Genomic DNA, 17,157 nt, shown 5'->3' on the forward strand with positions numbered 1-17,157 from the left:
TTGACGGTGACAGGGAAACTAAAACCTCCTCTATCCCAGGGTGACCAGTATGGGAAGCCCGCAGTCTGAGGGGAATTTAGGTGTGCTTTTTTCCCCCAAAACTCCTTCAAATTTCCTTGGCCATCTGGACCTAAAGAAGCCCCAGAGCCCTTTGATTTGTCTGGGTGGTGTGTCTCTTACCCTTTCCCCCCTTTTTTGTAAAAAGTTTGGGCAAAAGGGAGGGCCCCAACAAAAAGCTCCAATCCCTCAGTGCGCTGGAGAACGCAACCAGTCTGTCACTGTGGGGGGTCGAGTGCAGGACCCTGTAAATCTCTTCAAAAAGCCCCCATCACCACTCAACCTCCCACTTTTCCCCCAAAATAATTTTCCACCTTTTTAACACTCCACTGTTTACCTGCTCTTACTCCTCCACTCCATTCCTGGCCCTATGAAACCAAAAAACCACCATGATTAAGGTAAAGATTAATTAAACGGCGGCCTGTCCCCGAGCTGCCGAACTCCCTCCCCCAGGCACTTTTCGGGGCCGAGTCAGATACCCGGTACTACCCGACCCATGGGGGGTTTTTTGTCTTGAGGACTCCAAACAAAAAGATAATTTTTCTTGCCCCCCCCCCACAAAACTGCAGAATTTGGGATTTACACCTTGCTCATTGGATATGCGAGCGAAACTCACCCTGTTTTAAAAAAAGCGGGACGGACGGGTTTGTTAGTGAAACAAAAAGATATTGCCAATGAGTTTAGGCATCCTCCCCACCCCAAAATTTGGAAAACGTTCACATCTAAAAAACTCTCTTTTGATGAAAGCAAATTTTTTCCGACCAGCCTCGGCAAAAAAAGATAAAAAGGGGAAGGATTTACCTCTTCAAACTTTTGTTGAAACCCGTGGCAAATAGAATTTGAGCAAATTCCCCACAGTCGAAAATGCATAAACAGTTTCAAGGACACCTGAAGTCCAACAGAAAAGAGGGAAAAAAAAACGATGTTAAATGGGGTCCGGCACTCATATCGAAGCTGACCAGCCACACAAAAAAAATGCCTGAACTGCGGTGGGGAAACACCAAAACTTTGCCAACAGCGCCCCACCCGGAAAGGGGCTATAAAAACCCTCAGGAAAAGGCGAAAAAAAAAGGAGGTGCCCCTCTAAAAGCAGTACCCCAAAAGACGCACAAGCTACAGTTCAACAACCCCCAACGCCGGGAAAACCCCCTCACAATCGGGCCCGCAAAACATCAGGGAACAAAGTAAAAAAAACATCTCTAAAAAGAACCATGGGCATTTAGCCCTGCCTAAAACATGTAAAAGGGAAAATTATGGTATCTTGCGCCGCCCCTTCAAACATCACATCCTGAACGAGGTTTTTAGGGAGATGCCAGGGGGGGCCTAAAAAGGGAAAACAACCTCTTGACCTGACCAGGGGAAGCGACTTCTGGGGGGGTCCCCCCCCCCCCCCCCAGTCAGGAAACCCTCTGAAACAGTTTCTCACACCCAAGCCTTAGAAACACAGCTGATCAACTCCCTACCCCCCCAAAAACCCGAAATTCCACCCCCGCCCCCTCAGTCAGGCCCAAGAACAGAAAGCTCCCCCTCAAGGGCCCATCCTCAAAAAGTATCCCTTTTACCGCACCGCTACAGGCTTGCCTAAGCCACCCCCCCCAGCAGCTAGAAACCCCAATCTCATCGACCCCTAAAATCCCGAGGACCAGATCCCCCCTTTGTGGGGGATGGGCGGAGAGGTAAGGAAGGCACGGTGAAAGCCCAAAATTTTCTATGGTATCGACTTTTGCCCAAAAAAAACCCCAAAAAAATACGATCCCGGGGAAGACGGGAAATCGGAAAATAAATCAAAAAAGGACAAATCAGGTGGCTTTTCTCTAAGGAAGGCAATTAACATGGTCATAAAGGGAAAACCCCGGTAACCAACGGATGATTAAAAGAACCTTGACATCACCAAAAAACATAAGGGGGACACCTTCCCATAACCAAAGAACCAGCACGAAACATATAAATAACATCACTACACTCACGCCTCAAGTCATCCAACACAATGTCTACACTGGACAACCCCAAAAAAATGAACTATGAACTATACAGAAAACATGACCCACAATCATTCTAAACAGCCTGGGTCAATAACACACTCCTTAAAGATCTCCCATACCTACTACTCTTAAAACAAAACAGAAAAAAGTGAGGGCTAGCTTTTTGCGTAAAAAAACAAACACTCCAAAAATCATAAAAATTTACTTGGGCCCTTTTTGGCGTCGAAGAAAACACCACAAGGCCCAAAAAGGCAAATTTTAATCCCACCCAAAGCCCTTAACCCCCAAACCTGCATTTTGAGCCCCTGAGGCACAAAAAACCAAATATACACATGGAAGACTAACGCCAAAACCCACAAACTTAAGATACAACCAACCAACACAGTAGGAGAGGCTGGCCTCCTACATAAACGGAAGACTACCAAAATCGGTCCACACACACCAAATATATTACTATAAAAAAACAACAATACCTGACTTTAAAATTTTCCCAAACAGAGCACACCACACTATCATATATCAACGACGATGTCACCTCCTGATCACCCCCCTGTAAATCAACATTACAACGAAACCCCCAAAATGATCCCAACCAACAAAATCGAATTCGAGGGCCCAACCCCAAAAAATGAAAACAACCCCCTTGAACAGGGGTAACAGACTAAGCGGCCAGACTGGCCCAAAATAAAAAAAACAAAACAAAAACCATCCCCCATACAAAAACATCCCTCTGAAATTGCCAAAAAACAATATAGACCTTACCCCATTAACACAAAAAGGGGCTGGACGCCCAATACACACCAATACAAAGTAATGAAAAAACACGGGAAACCCTTGCACAAAAATATGTCAAATACAAAGGGGCCCCAAAAGTTTTGGAGTTCCTTCAGAAAAACAGTGGTCGACAACAGACGCCAACATACTTTACAATACAAAACCGGAGAAGGTTTTCCGGTGGAGGAGATGGAGCTTTCCACAGGAATTTGCAACAGAATTTCCGATTCCCCCACTGAGAAAAGCCGATTCGCCACCCACAGAACGAGGTCACACACTTTTACACAAACAGAAAATAACTTCCCGAAAAATCATTACTCTAAAAAAATCTCAAGAGGACGTTTCCCCCCTCCCCACCGATCACCCCCCGAAGAAATTGTTAACACCATCAAAAACCCCAAAAACACAACAACAGGAGAAGCAAAAAAAAACAAAACAATCTGCCACCCCCAAGTTCCGGGGTACGCCCCCAAACTTCAATGAGCACTGGCTACAGGGAATTTTCCCCGCAAAGTTTTTAAAAACGCTACCTCACCCCCATACCAAAAAATCGGGGAAATCAGAATGAGGTTGGGGGAAATACCGCCCATCTCATTTCTGGAAGTTTCCCGGTAAACTCAATACAACCTTGAAAAAAAACAACATGCACAACAGTAGGGAAAAATTGGGTTTTGCCCACAAGGGGACCGAGAGCGTTATCCCCTCACTTTGAGGAGATCGCTCTCGGCTCGCTAACAAACACCAGCTAACTCTTCACAGACGTCAGCAAGGCCTTGACAAGGTTTGGCACAAGGCCTCAAATACAATTTAAACGTTAAAACTCCCCACACTCCCACGCCCCTCTGCAGCTTCCTGGACCACAGGGGGCCACTAAACCAGGGAAAACCCCCTGGGGCCCCTTTTTTTCCACTAAAAAGGGGTACCCCAGGGAACGTTTTAAAACACCCACCCTATATATGGTAACGCCAAAAATTTCCACAACCTACACCTTCAGCAATTTTTTTTCCTATGCAGACGGGCATCCACAAATAATTTTACACCCTTTAAATCACAACACTTCATGAAAAACACAAAGAAAGAGCTTTTCCGAACATCAACACTTTGAGCACCACTGGAAAATACGAAAAGCATCAAAAAATTCAAAAAACCTCCCCTCCCACGCAGAAAACCCCAACCCCTCACAGTCAATAACTAACTCCCCAAAAACAAAAAAGGGGGAACATTTTGGGGTTCCACTTCCAAAAAAAGGATTTTACCCCCACACAAACAAAAAATCACCCAAGCAAAACAGCACTCACCCAAAAATCAGCGTTTACATGTGCATCCACGAAAAAACTCAGACTTTTCAAAACAACTGTCGGTCTGACAGTTTTTTTAAAATCCTTTAAAACACACTATCCCACTGGTTTCAAATCAAACTCCAAAAAAACAAAATGCAATCAGTACAGAAAAAAAGCATACTTGGATAACGGCGCACATTTATAGCCCAACCTGCGAACACTACACAGAACATCAGCAGGAAAACCCCTAACACACGCATACACGTGAGCAAAAAAAAACCTGGGCCCGACTACGCGAATAGAAGCGTACACTACAACATATTGACAAAAACACAAACACACGCACAAACACATGGGGCCCAGAACATTTTAAAATCACAGAACCCCCCCCACCCTATACACACCCCAAAACGACATCATATGACCATGACTAAATAAGGATACATTATGTACTTTTAAAAAATAAATAAAATAAATAAAAATAAAAAAAAAATCAGAAGTCACCCAAATCCCCAAAGGTTTGGGAACCCCGAAAAACCAGCGACTTTAATGGCAAAGAGACGACCATGGGCTCTCCCAGCTCCCTCGTGCGACGGGGATTAACCAATCACGGGGGAGGGGAGGGCTGGCCCCCTTTGGAAGCCTCTCGAATTTATAAATTCGGAGCGTGTTACCACGCACTCTCCCCGACGACCGCAGTGAAATTTTCTCCTGCCCCAAACCTACCCCGACGTTCCCCACTCAGCTCCGGCGAGCTGCCTCCCCTACGCTCTGAATTCCTTCGGGGCCCTTTTTCAAGAGCACAACGATCGTATTTTCCCTTTTCGATTACGATGCTGCGGGCGCCGGGATGGTGGCACCATCAAAGGGGGTCCCTTCACAGGCATACCCCTTAATGGGGCGCTCTTGGCGTCTGCTCGTCGCCGGGTGTGGCTTTTTTTTTTTTGCCCCCTTCCTAAGCCAAATCTTCCCCGCTTCTGGGGGCTCGGCGGGGCTTCCTTTTTGGTGGGCCGTAGAGAGCGGGGTCCTTTTCGGCGCCCCCTTCTCCCCCTTCTCTTGGTTTAAACAAGTCGACCCGTACTCTTTTCCCGGACCGAGGGGTTTGCGGGGGACGGATCCCAAGTCAAAAGGGGTCGGGGGGGGGAGCAGGGGCCCCTGCCCGGGCTCTCAGACCAGCCCAATTTTTTTTAGTGCACCTGTTTTGGGTGGGGGGAAAAAAATCGGCGCTTTTTGGGGGGGAAGAGGAGAGGAAGATGACCCTCAAGGGGGGCTTGCATCTGGTCACCCCTGGACGGGCGGGGGTCCGGGCGGCGTGGCCACGACCGGTGACTTTTACTTAAACCCCCTTTCCCCTTTAAAATCTCCCACAGGCATACGAAAAGAATGAAAAGGGTCTCTCAGACAGTCTAAGGGGACGATTTATCTCCCGGGGGTGAGGATGCCCACATTCGCCCTGAGGCTCCACACCTGCATAGAAAACGCACCAGGGAAAGAAAACGCGGCTATCTCCATCTTTTTTTACTGTTTTATTGTATTTGTCTGTTTTATACTTAATAAAAGTTTTATTTATATAGTTATTTATCCCTTTGGGCCCACATGAACGCAAGAAACGAAGGGAATTCATCTTGAAGAGCGAAGTGATGAGTAGGAGGGAATCTTTTAAATTTTTAAACTTTCTTTTACTTCAGTATTTATTATCTTATTTTCTTTTGTTTCTTTACATGTTTATTTTGCCACTTTTAATTATTTTAACGTAATTTTAAATTCATTTAGTGAAAAGATTCCCCTCCTTAATTATGTTCTTTACGCGCCACGAAGCTAGAGGGAGACAAGAGAGGCATGACAGGGGATTGGTCATTGGTTTATTGGAACCCCGGAATGAGCCTTCCTGAAAGATAAGTGGTCGTGAGATTCATTCGAACTAGTAGCAAGAGAGATTTGTGTACATCTAGTAAAGTGAAATGATTAAAAGGACCGTGCCTCAGAAACATTTTTTAGAATTTTATGTTCTTACGTTCATGTGTTCTATTTGGTGTTTTATACATGTTCCCCTGCTTTATTTTAATGATTTTATGTTCGTGTTCATTTTAGTAATTGATGTTCGTGTTCATTTTAGTGTATTCATGTTTTCGTGTTTCATTTTAGTGTTTTATGTTCCCCGTTTTTCCCTTTTGTGTTTTATGTTCTGTGTTTTATATCTTTTTTAAATGAGTTGCGATGAGTTTTTTAATAGCCTTGAATCAAAAATTTTGGGAAAAATTTGGGAGAACGAACCATGGAATTGGAAAAACCCCGGAAGTGAATAGTAGAATGAGGTTATGTCACAAAGGGAAGCAGTGTCACACACCTCGGCATCATACTGAGTTTGGGGAGTCGTCCCCCCCCACACGTCTCCTTTTCGGGTAAATCACGCTTAACAAACTCTCGCACACTACACTTACACAACCTCTCTCTCTCACACACTTACACATACACTTTCCCGTCCCTCCTTTCCTCAACCCTTTTCCCCTTTCACTATCATCATTTCATAACACTGACATCCCGTTCCCATAGGTAACTAAATGGGTGGTGGCGGTGAGAACCCTTTATTTAAAATCTTTGCGAGAGATCATCAAACCCAGTACCGATCCCCTTAAAACGCCTCTAAAATGTGGGAGACGGCGGGTGTCGCATGAGGTGTCGGGGGAAACATGGGGAGGGACCACCAACAAAAGGCTAAATCTTTGGGCGCCCCCGAAAATTTTTGACACCTTTTAAAAAACCCCCCAGAGTCGAAGTCTACTTCGAAAACAAATAAAGGGGACCCCATACCAAAAAGATCAAAAAATTTAAAATAACCAAAAAAGGGGGTTTGGCCCCTTTAGACAAAAAACCCTTTTCCAAACCCCCTAGTGGGTGGAAAAAATAAGGGAAAAAAAAAAGTTACCCCCCGGCTCGTCATTTTGGGCACACTTTTCCGGGCCCGCCAGTGGTCTTTTGGGGATCAGCGGCCGACGAATTAAAAAAAGGGATTTTAAAGGGGGACTAAACATCTTATAAATTTGGCTAGGGGGACTCTGACTCGTTTGGGCCTGGGATTATGGAATTTGCATTCATGCAATTGCATAAGCCCGGCAGGGCGGGTCAGAGGAAAGAAAGGGAATGGGGGATGTTTCTACGGAAAAAGTGAAAAAAAAAAAAAACAGACCTCTTTTTCTTTTTTTGATTTCACATTAATTACATCAATCTCTATTTTTTAAACTTATCCCATGCCCTTGATTTTGTTGTGTTGCAACTATTACCTTTTCTTTGTTTATTTGTTAAAATTACCCATTTTTTTTTTTCCAACTAGATTGGTTTTTCCCCCAAAAAAAAAAAAAAAAATTTTGGTTTTTTTGTTTGTTATTGCATTCCACTTCTGCTTTTGTTCGTTTTTTCTTTTATTTATTCAACACCTTTGTGTATATTTTATTGCTCACACCTGGTCTACCCTTTAGAACGGGTCAACCTAGGGTTAGCCTTCATTTGCCCCTAAGATGAAAAAAAAAACACCGCCTAAATTCTTTCCCCCGCAATTTTTTAAATTTTAAAACAATTTAAAACCTTACTACCCCCTTTTTTTATCCCCCCACTTTTCCCTCATAACTCATTTTATCCACCCCCACCCTCCCCCCAGTGCTCTTTTTTTTTGCCCCACGGGGGCTAAATTTCCCCCCTTCATCATTCATCATACCATGTCTAGTTCTTGTTTGTTTTAGTTCCCCCCCCTGAGGGCCTTAGTTACCAAAAATAAAAAATAAAAAAAAAAAATAATAAAAATTAAAATAATAAAAAAAAAAAAAAAAAAAACCAAAAAAAATCAATAAAAAAACTCGCCCCCTTTGTTTCTTGGGCCAAAAAACGAAAAAAAAAAGAAAAAAATACCAAAATTAAACCCAAAATTTTTTGTTCCCCTCGTTTTTATGTGTTTGAGTAGAGAAAATTAAATTAAATAATAAAACAAATAGTTTGTTTCAGTGATTTTAAAAAAAACTAAAAAAAAACAAAAAAAAAGTTTAAAAACTCCATAAAAAAAAAAAAAAATTTTTGTTCCAAAATCACAGCACATTTGGAAATTTTCCATTTAAAGACTTGTCTACTTGACCCCTTAAACAAAAGCCCAGACACGACAAAAAAAAAACAAGAAAAGACTGAAAGGGTTTCGCCCCCCTTTTTTTTCAATCCCCCCATTTCCTTCAAATTTCCAAGTTTCACCTTCTCCCCCTCCCCCACTCTTCCATTGCTTTTTCCCTCCTTTTCCTTTTAATTTATTGTATTGATTGGGGATCCCAGTGGCCCAATCGAGCAGCTGATTTGGGAAGGACTTCCTTTTTTTCTCTCCCTGCGGTGAATCGGCCCCTTTATTTGGGCGTTTTCAGAGCGAAGGAGGCCCCTAGGGGGAAAAGGCGCTCGAGGGGGGCGCGGGCGGGGGGCGCCAAAAGCCAGAAAAAAGCTAAGGGGAGCCACTATGACCCCCCTTCGGTCTTGAGGGGATTAAAGAGATGCCCCGGCCCCCGGGGGCCCCGCAATTTGGGGCCTCGGCTTCACGCTTTTATCGGGGGGGTTGACCGCCCCCCTTTTTTTCGCTCCCCACGATCCCAAATGGGGCGGCTTTGTAGTTTTGTGACCTCAAAGCCTTTTCCCTTTTCCTATACAAATTTTTTGGGCATTAGGATAACTTTTTGTGCACACCTTTTTTTGGTGAACTGGACCCCCCCTTTCTTGGGGCGCGGGGGCTCGGACCGGGGGTAAAAACCCCAATCCCGCAGGGGAGGGTGGGGTCGGGGGGGGCCTTAAAAGGGCCTCCCTTAGGTGTCCCCAAGATTTCCCATTCTATTTCCCTGGGGGACTGGTCTGGGCGGGACCATCGATGACTCCCCCTCTTTTCTGTTTCAAAATGGGAAACGATGGGCGGGTTTTGGGAAAGCCCCCCCTTTTTGTCGGGGCCCAGCCGGGTTTCTGTGTAAATAGCTCTGCTAACAGAACCCCTAATTTCCCTTTGTGCCAAGAAACCGCTAAAAAAAAAAGTTGGGTTTTCTCTCCCTCACTGTGATGAAATAGTCTGGGGTTTTGGCTGTTTCGAGGGATAAAGGAATTTAAAGGAACGGGTTTGAAAAGGCCCATTTTTCCTCTCATGAGGGGGAAAAAAACCCTTTGGGTGTTTCAGAGAGAAGGGGGATACACTTTGAAAAAATGTCGGGGGCCACCCTCCCCCCGGGTTCTGTTAAATAGCTGCTGCTAAAACAGAAACAATTAAATTTTCCCCTTTCCTGCCATAAGTTGCTTCCTCCCTCATTTTAGAAAAAGTCTGTGGTTGGCTGTTTCAGGGGGATAAAGGAAAACCTTACTGGAATGGGTTTGGCGGGGGACCCCCCTCTTTTTTTCCCAACTGGGGGGAAAACACCCTTTTGGGGGTTTTTTCAAAAGAGAAGGGGTTTCATTTTTAAAAAGGTACAGGTCCTCTCTGGGAAAAAAAAGGGGAAAACTCCCCGGGAAAAAAGAAAGAGTCCCCTCCTCACTGAGGGAGGAGCAAAAGTGTTTTCCCCTCAAAGATTTTCCCGTAGGTTGGGGAAGGGGGATCCCCTCTGTTTTTTTTTCCCCCCGGGGGTTTAAAAACCCACCCACGCGTTTGAGTGCGTGGCAGGGCCTTTTGCGGGTGGGGGGGAAAAGGAAGGGCCCGGGGTTTAGGGGATGCCGTGAATGAGTACCCCTGTGGGGGTTAGCAAAACCCCCCTCTTTGGTCCTCTTTTTCCGGTAAGACAGGGGGTTTTGATCCAAGGCCCGGCCCGGCAAACGGCTTGGGCTTCCCCGGGAGGCTAGGGTCAAGCCAAATCATGTTGGTGTTTTCCTCCCCCTGGGAAAAGGCTTTAAATTTGGGTTTATAAACCACTCTACCCCTGTTTTTTTGTTAGGGCATTTTGGTTTTTTAAAATCAGCTTCCCCTTTTTGGGCTCCGGGGGGTGGGTGGGGGCGTGAGGGAAAGAAAAAAGTGGAAATACATGGAAAAAAACAAACAAAAAACCCCCCACAACAGATGCTAATGTTGGACGCCCTGGCCCAAAGGGCCCCCACCACGGCAGCCCCCCCTAAAACCATACGTGCCTCCCCGGGGGGCAAAAAAAACCCCGAGCACAGGAGGGAAAACCCGTCTTTTCCCCTGGGGGGCCCCCAAGATTGGTGGACAAGGGCGGGAAAAAACCCGTAAGAATATGTCTGTCCCCCCCAGATGGAAATCTAGTACGGTCCCCCAGGCCAGCAAACCCAGGGAGGAAGGTTCTGAGGGACCCCCCAGACGAACCCCCCCCGACCATTCGGGAGCACCCGCTAAAACCCGGGCCCAAACAGCTGGGCTCCCCGACAAGCCCCAAACCAAAGGAAAAAAAGGGCCCAAAAAGACCGAGGGCCCGGGGACCGACTTTTGAGGGAGAGTCCCCGGACCCCCCAAAACGTTTCCCCCAGTTCAAAGTGCCAGTCCAAAACCCCCAAAGGGTTCGGGCAATTTCCTCCCAAAAAGGGCAGGGCATTTTGGGGATCCAACGCAAAAACCGGTTGTCAACCGGGTTTTGGCGGATCAGGGGGAAAGATCATCATGGCCCCAAAAATCAAGCACCCTTTTTTTTTCCTGGTTTTAAAAAAGGAGCAAAAGATGGGAGGGAAAATGAGGGCCCCCACCAAATGAATCCCGAGGGAAAAAAGGGGCAAGATGGGGCCATTCTTTTTTTTCCCTTTTTCAATCCCCGTATGATAGGGGGGTGATCGCATCCCCACCCACAGGTTTTTTGGAGGAAGACTCCCAAACCCGGGAATCCGGTGGGGCTATGAAAGGTAAACCCCCCCCTCTACCCTTTTATTGGGTAAAATTTGGGGTTAACCCTACAAACCCCTTTTTAAAGTTTTTTCCTGAAACCCCTGCGGTGTTTTTAAGTCCGAAGTATGGACACTACCGGCTAGCTGCACAGCCAAGCCAAATGTGGTGGGCTGGGGAGCAAAGGGACACAACACCGAGGTGTGCATTTTAAGGCCTAACAAAAGAGGAAAAGGAAAGGCACAACCCGTAAATGTCCCAACTGTGGCCCAAAAGGGGTTTACGACCCGGAGCCTGGGTTGCTCTGTCCCGGGGAAAAAGGGGGCCTTTTAAGGGCAAGAGGGTTGCTAAAAGCGGGGCCAGACCCGTTCCCCGCCCCCCCCCCCAGGCACCTATGTCCTGGGGGGGAAAAACAAAAGCGAAAAAGGGCCCCCCCGACCTCCCAAAAGGAAGCTGCCCCCCAGCCGGGAAAACCCGGGGATCTCCGGGCAAAACAGGCCTTTTCCCCCCAAAAGAAGCAAGTGCAGAAAAAACCACAGGAAAAAGGTTCAAAAAAAGCACCACAAAAATCCCTTTCCCAAAAAAAAAAAGGGCCTTTCCCCGATGGGGGGACTTTGATCCCCGTGACTACTGTATTTGACATGGCAACAGGGCCCTTGGGGAAGGGCGAATGAAGAAACCCAGAAGGCCCTGCCAGAAACCGAATCAGAAAAAAATGGACCCCGCCCAGGCAAAGGGCCCGCAAAGAAAAAATGGGAAAAAAAAAAGCCAAGCCAGGGGAAAACCCCAAAAAACCCCAAAATCAAGCTAACCCCAAAGGGGGGGGGTCTTACCCCCCTTGGGCCCGGGGACCGGGCAGCCGAAAAAAACCCCTCAAGCAGCAAGGGGGTTTTACAAAGGGTTGTCAGACTCAGAAAAATAGTCAGTCCAATTCGCAAAAATGGGCTTGAAAGTAAACATCTGTAACATTTATGGGCCCCAATCTAAAGGGGTGGAAACATCTTTGTTCTCCAAAAGGAAATTTCCCCTCCCCCATGAAAAAGTGGATCAAGGAGCATTCATTGTCATGCCCGGAACTTAACAGTGGAACCTGTTCGGGTTCTCCCGGGGATCGGTCTTCATGCTTCCACGTGCGGGGGAAAAAAAAGGGCCCGATTTACCCTTGTCAAGGGGCAACAATTCCCGCTCCAACCCAAAAGCCGGAAAGCACCGCACTGTGGGGTGTTGAATTTTCTTCCGTCGAGATTCACTTCCCCTGAAATTGTACCCTGTGTAAAACCCGGGCCCCCTGTAGTAAACCTTAGGAAAATTTAGCCCCTTTGGCTTCTGCAGCAAGAAAACCGGAAAAGAACTAGGGGGGGACTTTAACGCAAAACCACTCCCTCTTGGCTCCCCTGGTTTGGGGACCAAAGGGGGCGACCAAAATTCCCCCCCCCCCCCCAAATTTTTTTAAAAAAAAAAAAAAAAAAAAAAAAAAAAACATTTCCCTGGGTCGGGCCCCCCTCAAAAAACCCAAAGGGGCCCAAAGCATGTAAGGGGGTTCCTAGACCTCACCCTGGGGCCCCTGGAAATTCCCGGGGGAAGGATTTTTTGGCATGATTGAGACCAAACATATGCCCAAATTTTGGCCAAATATAACCACCCTAAAGGGTAGTGGGGGCCCCCCGAAAATTCCACGAAGGAAAACCAAAAGGAAAAAAGAAAGGCCCAAATTGGGGGGCCCCGGGGGGGATTTCAGAACGCCTTGGCCTGCGGGCCCTTTAGAAGCAAGAACCCACAAAAAAGTGAAAAGTGGAAGTGTTTACAAGCCAGACTTTTAAAAGCCATTTATGAGGCAGCCTCACTGGGGAAAAACCAAAAAAATTAAAACCCAAAAACCCCCCGGCCTTGGTTTAGGAGTCCAAAAAACCCCCGGTATTTTTAACCCTCAGATTAGGGGGGTCCAAAAAAAAAGGGTAAATAAAGGGGCCAAAAAAATTTCCAAAGGCAAAAAAAAAAAAAAAGGGAAAACCCAGCCCCCCTAAAAAGGGGGGCTGTCAGGGATTTCCAAGGAAACTGCCAAAAGAGTCAGGCAGGGGAAAAATGGCTGGGAAAGGTTTTTGGGGCCTTCGACCCCCATACCACCTTCCAAGGGATGACAATGGGTCAAGCGAAATTTCCCCGCGCTCAGCCCCCAGATGCACACACCATGACCCCCCGAGAGGCAAACAGACTGGCGGGACGGGGGTTCTTGCGAGAACAATAAGGGAACGCCTGCCGCCCCAATGAGGCAAAGGGCAAGAACGCCTACAAAACCCGACAGACTTTTCTTATCGAGGGAAAAAAGGGGCCCCAAAAAATAACCAGATGTTATCTTTTCTCTGAGGGAAATAAAAATCATATAAAGCCAGTTGTAACACAGCCCCGGGCTCTGAGGGGGGTTTGCGTACCCCCCTCACTTCCCTCCTGGGGGCTATTTGGTGAGCTTTGCCCCCCCTGCAACCCCATCAACAAGTCCTGGGAAAAATTTTTCCCCTCTACCCCCAGAGTTGGAAGGGGGTAAACCCTAGTTTTCCCCTCCCTAAAAAAAGGAGCCAGGGAAGTACCGCCCCCTCTCCTCCTCAGCTTGTTTTGGCCGAGAAGATTGGTTTTTAAAACCCGGGTCCGAGGAAAACGGAGGGTCTTCTGGGTGCCCCAAGGTGGGCGAAAGGGCCTTAAAAACCCCCTAGTGGGGGGCAAACCTTCTCCCCTTGGCCTCACGAAAACGATCTAATGGCGCCCAATTTTTTTCAAAAGGGCATCTAAAGGGTCCCAGGAAAACAAGCCCAAGACATAAAATAGTCAGGAGCTGTTTTTCAAAAAACTTCCCGGCTTCTCACCCCAGCCCGGGGGTTAATACGTATCAGCTCAAAGAACCCTTCTTTTCCAAGGGCATGGGCTTCCCCCCCCCCTGACATTGTCGAAGCTCCCCCCGGGCACCCCAAACCCCATAGAGTTCTCGGTATGAGGGCTGGGAACCCCCCAAAAAAGAATTTTTTTTCCACAAACCCAGCCTGTCCCTTGCAACCATCACTCCTCCGGGTAGCAGAAAAAATTTCTAACGGGTGGATCGGGCGATCCCTTGACCCCCCACGCAGGGGGGCCCGGGTTCACGCAAAGGGTTTCCCAAAAAAAATCCATTTAGGGTAACAGGGCCCAAGGGCCTTTCCCCGTACAGGCAGAGGCAGTTGCTATCATGAGAAACTGAGCCACCGTCCGTGAAGGAAGGCCCCGTGGTCATACATAAGGACCCCAAAAGGGGCCATCGACTGTCTTCAGCCCCGGGGGCCCCCCACTGACAATATCTACCCTTTTGGCTCCATCCTTTTCACTGGGGCCCGGGTTCTTCACAGGGTAGAAGAAAAATTTTAAACTGGGTTTTTCCCCGCCACATAGGGATCCCGAGGGAAATTTTAGCTTGCTGAAAAGAAATAGCCCAAAATTGCAGGGGGGATGGGCCCCCCCAAACCCATGATAAAAACAGCAGGGGCCCAAAATTCCTTTTGGGAAAAAGTGTATGGTGATGGCAACCCCCCTTTCCCCCTGCAGCTTTAAAGAGAGGAAACGAGATCCTCCCCCCCCGGCCACCGGTACTAAAATGGGAAACCCGGGTAGAAACCCCTGGGCACTCTCTGAAATAAAAAACGAAAGGGACCGAAGTCATTTTGCACAGAATGCGCCTAGGTTACCACTGTTCATGGCAGATCATACAAACAATAGAACGGGAAGAGAGGTGTTGCATGCATTGCTGCAAGCCGAACGCCATACTCGTACACTACTTAGAGAATTGTGTGCACACGCAATTTCTGAGACAAGGCCCGCAGAACACAGCTGTCGTGCTGGTAAAGAGATTATGCGAGATGCTTACACCGCGGCTACAGGAGCGCCTGCTGGCAATCCCCACCTCCACGGTAAGCACGAGTGTCAGAGAACCAAATGAGACAGCCATAAAAAGCTGACACAGGCCGGGCCATAAGTGAAAGGCCCAGGCAAAGCTAGAACTTCGGAAATCTCAAACGAACGGACGAAACGAGATCAGCATACCCCGATCCTCTGTATTGCGCCCACTCCTTCCTCTCTATGGTCAAAGCCACTATTTCCCTTTCTACTGGGAAATCCACTCGGGCTTTATCTAGAGGGGGCACTATTAATTAACGTCAAGTGTGAGCTCTCCTGTATCATTACCTGAGTCAACTCTTGATGAACCCACACTATAAAAATATAATAATCATAAGAGGGTTACTGATGATCTACTTTCAGTCTTAGAGGTAACTGAGAGAAGGGTAATATCAAACAATTGATAATCTTACATTTCTTGATATATTGAATGATAAACCATTAAACTTGCACAACTAAAAAAAAAAAAAAAAAAAACTTAATTGACACAGAAGTCCACTTCTCCACTAATGTGTGTAGTATAACTGTCCTTCCCTTATGTCTTCCTTCTTGAATCCTTTGTCTGTACAGACTTTCCTCAAATTCCTTTATTTCTTCCCTGTATCAGTTCAGAGGATTCCTAAGGATGGCATCTGCTTTACAATCTGGTGGATCTCTCCAAGGACTTCTCATGGGCAAACACAACAAACAGATCAAAAACACAAAACCCATTCCCAAAAAAAGAAACAATGGTTCTATTTTAGGAATGATAAAACAATAAAAGATTCAATATAACTAATTTCTTGTAGGAACATAATTACTTTTGACAAACAAACAAATTGCATATATTCATGCTATTATATACGATCTGAGTAGTTTTATATTTATACATTACATTATTTTATGAAACCCTCATTTTAGCATAGATAGCATTATTCTATTATAAACTTCAATAACACTTACTCCTTGAATGAGTTTTAAATCCTCAATAATAACAGAGAAACATCTGAATGGTATCCAAGTGCCACGTGCCAGCCACTAGCTGTGAAGAAGATATTCTATTTACCATGATTTTCCAATTTATTCTCAAATGATTACTTTGTTATTGTTCTGTAATCAGATCTATAGTATTTTATAATTTTATTATTGATATTCGCACAGCTGAATGTTCTTTCTTACTTCTGGTATTTAAAGAATTTTATTAACCTCTTTCGAGCATCTACCAGGCACTTGTTTCGGTTCTCTCTCTCTCTCTCTCTCTCTCTCTCTCTCTCTCTCTGGTTATGACTATAATATCAGGGTTTAACACTGTATATTCTTAACATTTTAACATCTACTCAAGTCACATATATTACAAGCATATTGTTTCGTCTTAATCATACATGCATAATACCGGAACTTAAATAAATTTCTCCAGAAACAAAATGAATACATATTGGTTTCTTCATTAAAATATCCATTATAGAACCTTAATATAATAAGCAACAGTGAAATATAACTGCGTACCCTCTAATTAAAGAGAATGCCTTGTGGGGAAACAAAGAAAACTGAACTTTGTAGGGTAAACTCGCATATTTACACTGTTTCCTTATCTTAGTGTAATAATATAGACATATATAGCACCTGATACAAAAATAGTAAAATAAGGTATTATCTTTCTAAGAAAATAAAATATCTTTCAAAAAATATTTAAGTACTAATTGTCTTACCAGCTAAAGACTAATTAAATGAGGTATACATAATTAACATATGAGTAAAGACCAAGTAAGTGAGGTATACAAAGGGTGGTCACAGACGAATTTTTGGGTCATTCTTACTTCGTGACTTAGTGCTCATTACACCTCTAGCAGAGCAGACAACAGCAGCAGCACCACAAGGACTGCCCATTCCTTAGCCGACTGGGGAGCCTGCTGGCTCCCCCGTTGATCTCCACTTCACCACCAAAAACCCAGCCATACCTGTGGGCACTCACACCCACAGCAAAAACTCCTAAAGAGATAAGACACCAGTAACCTCAAATAGTAGATGACCAACTATCATTTACTATACATACATATGACTCGTCCTGTGTCAGCTATTTATGGCTGTCTCATTCTATTCTCTGACACTCTATGCTTACCGTTGTGGTAAGCAAGCGCTCCTGCCGCCATGATGCGGCAGGAGCATGCGGCATAATCTTATTACCAGCCCTATCTCAGAAATTTTGTGCTCACAACTCTGAGCTCTATAAATAATGTACCAGGGTGGCGTTCGGCTTGCCACAGTGCATGAAATACCTGTTTTCATGGTCAATTGTCTCTATGATCTGCCATGCGCAATGGTATCCTAGTGTGATTATGTGAAGAAT

General features: G+C 45.8%; 1 protein-coding gene across 1 annotated transcript; it reads left to right on the top strand.

Moving 5' to 3' along the window:
• The first annotated feature begins 446 nt into the window (after positions 1-446).
• Positions 447-12,852, top strand: LOC119571052 (sporozoite surface protein 2-like). The gene is made up of 9 exons (XM_037918522.1): positions 447-455; positions 2,538-2,692; positions 3,662-3,732; positions 10,338-10,600; positions 11,037-11,117; positions 11,568-11,646; positions 12,001-12,188; positions 12,464-12,566; positions 12,848-12,852. The coding sequence occupies exons 1-9, from the start codon at positions 447-449 to the stop codon at positions 12,850-12,852; spliced, it is 954 nt and encodes a 317-aa protein (XP_037774450.1).
• Positions 12,853-17,157: the final 4,305 nt, after the last annotated feature.

The sequence above is a fragment of the Penaeus monodon genome, unplaced genomic scaffold, assembly GCF_015228065.2.
Source record: "Penaeus monodon isolate SGIC_2016 unplaced genomic scaffold, NSTDA_Pmon_1 PmonScaffold_4911, whole genome shotgun sequence".
Classification (NCBI taxonomy): domain Eukaryota; kingdom Metazoa; phylum Arthropoda; class Malacostraca; order Decapoda; family Penaeidae; genus Penaeus; species Penaeus monodon.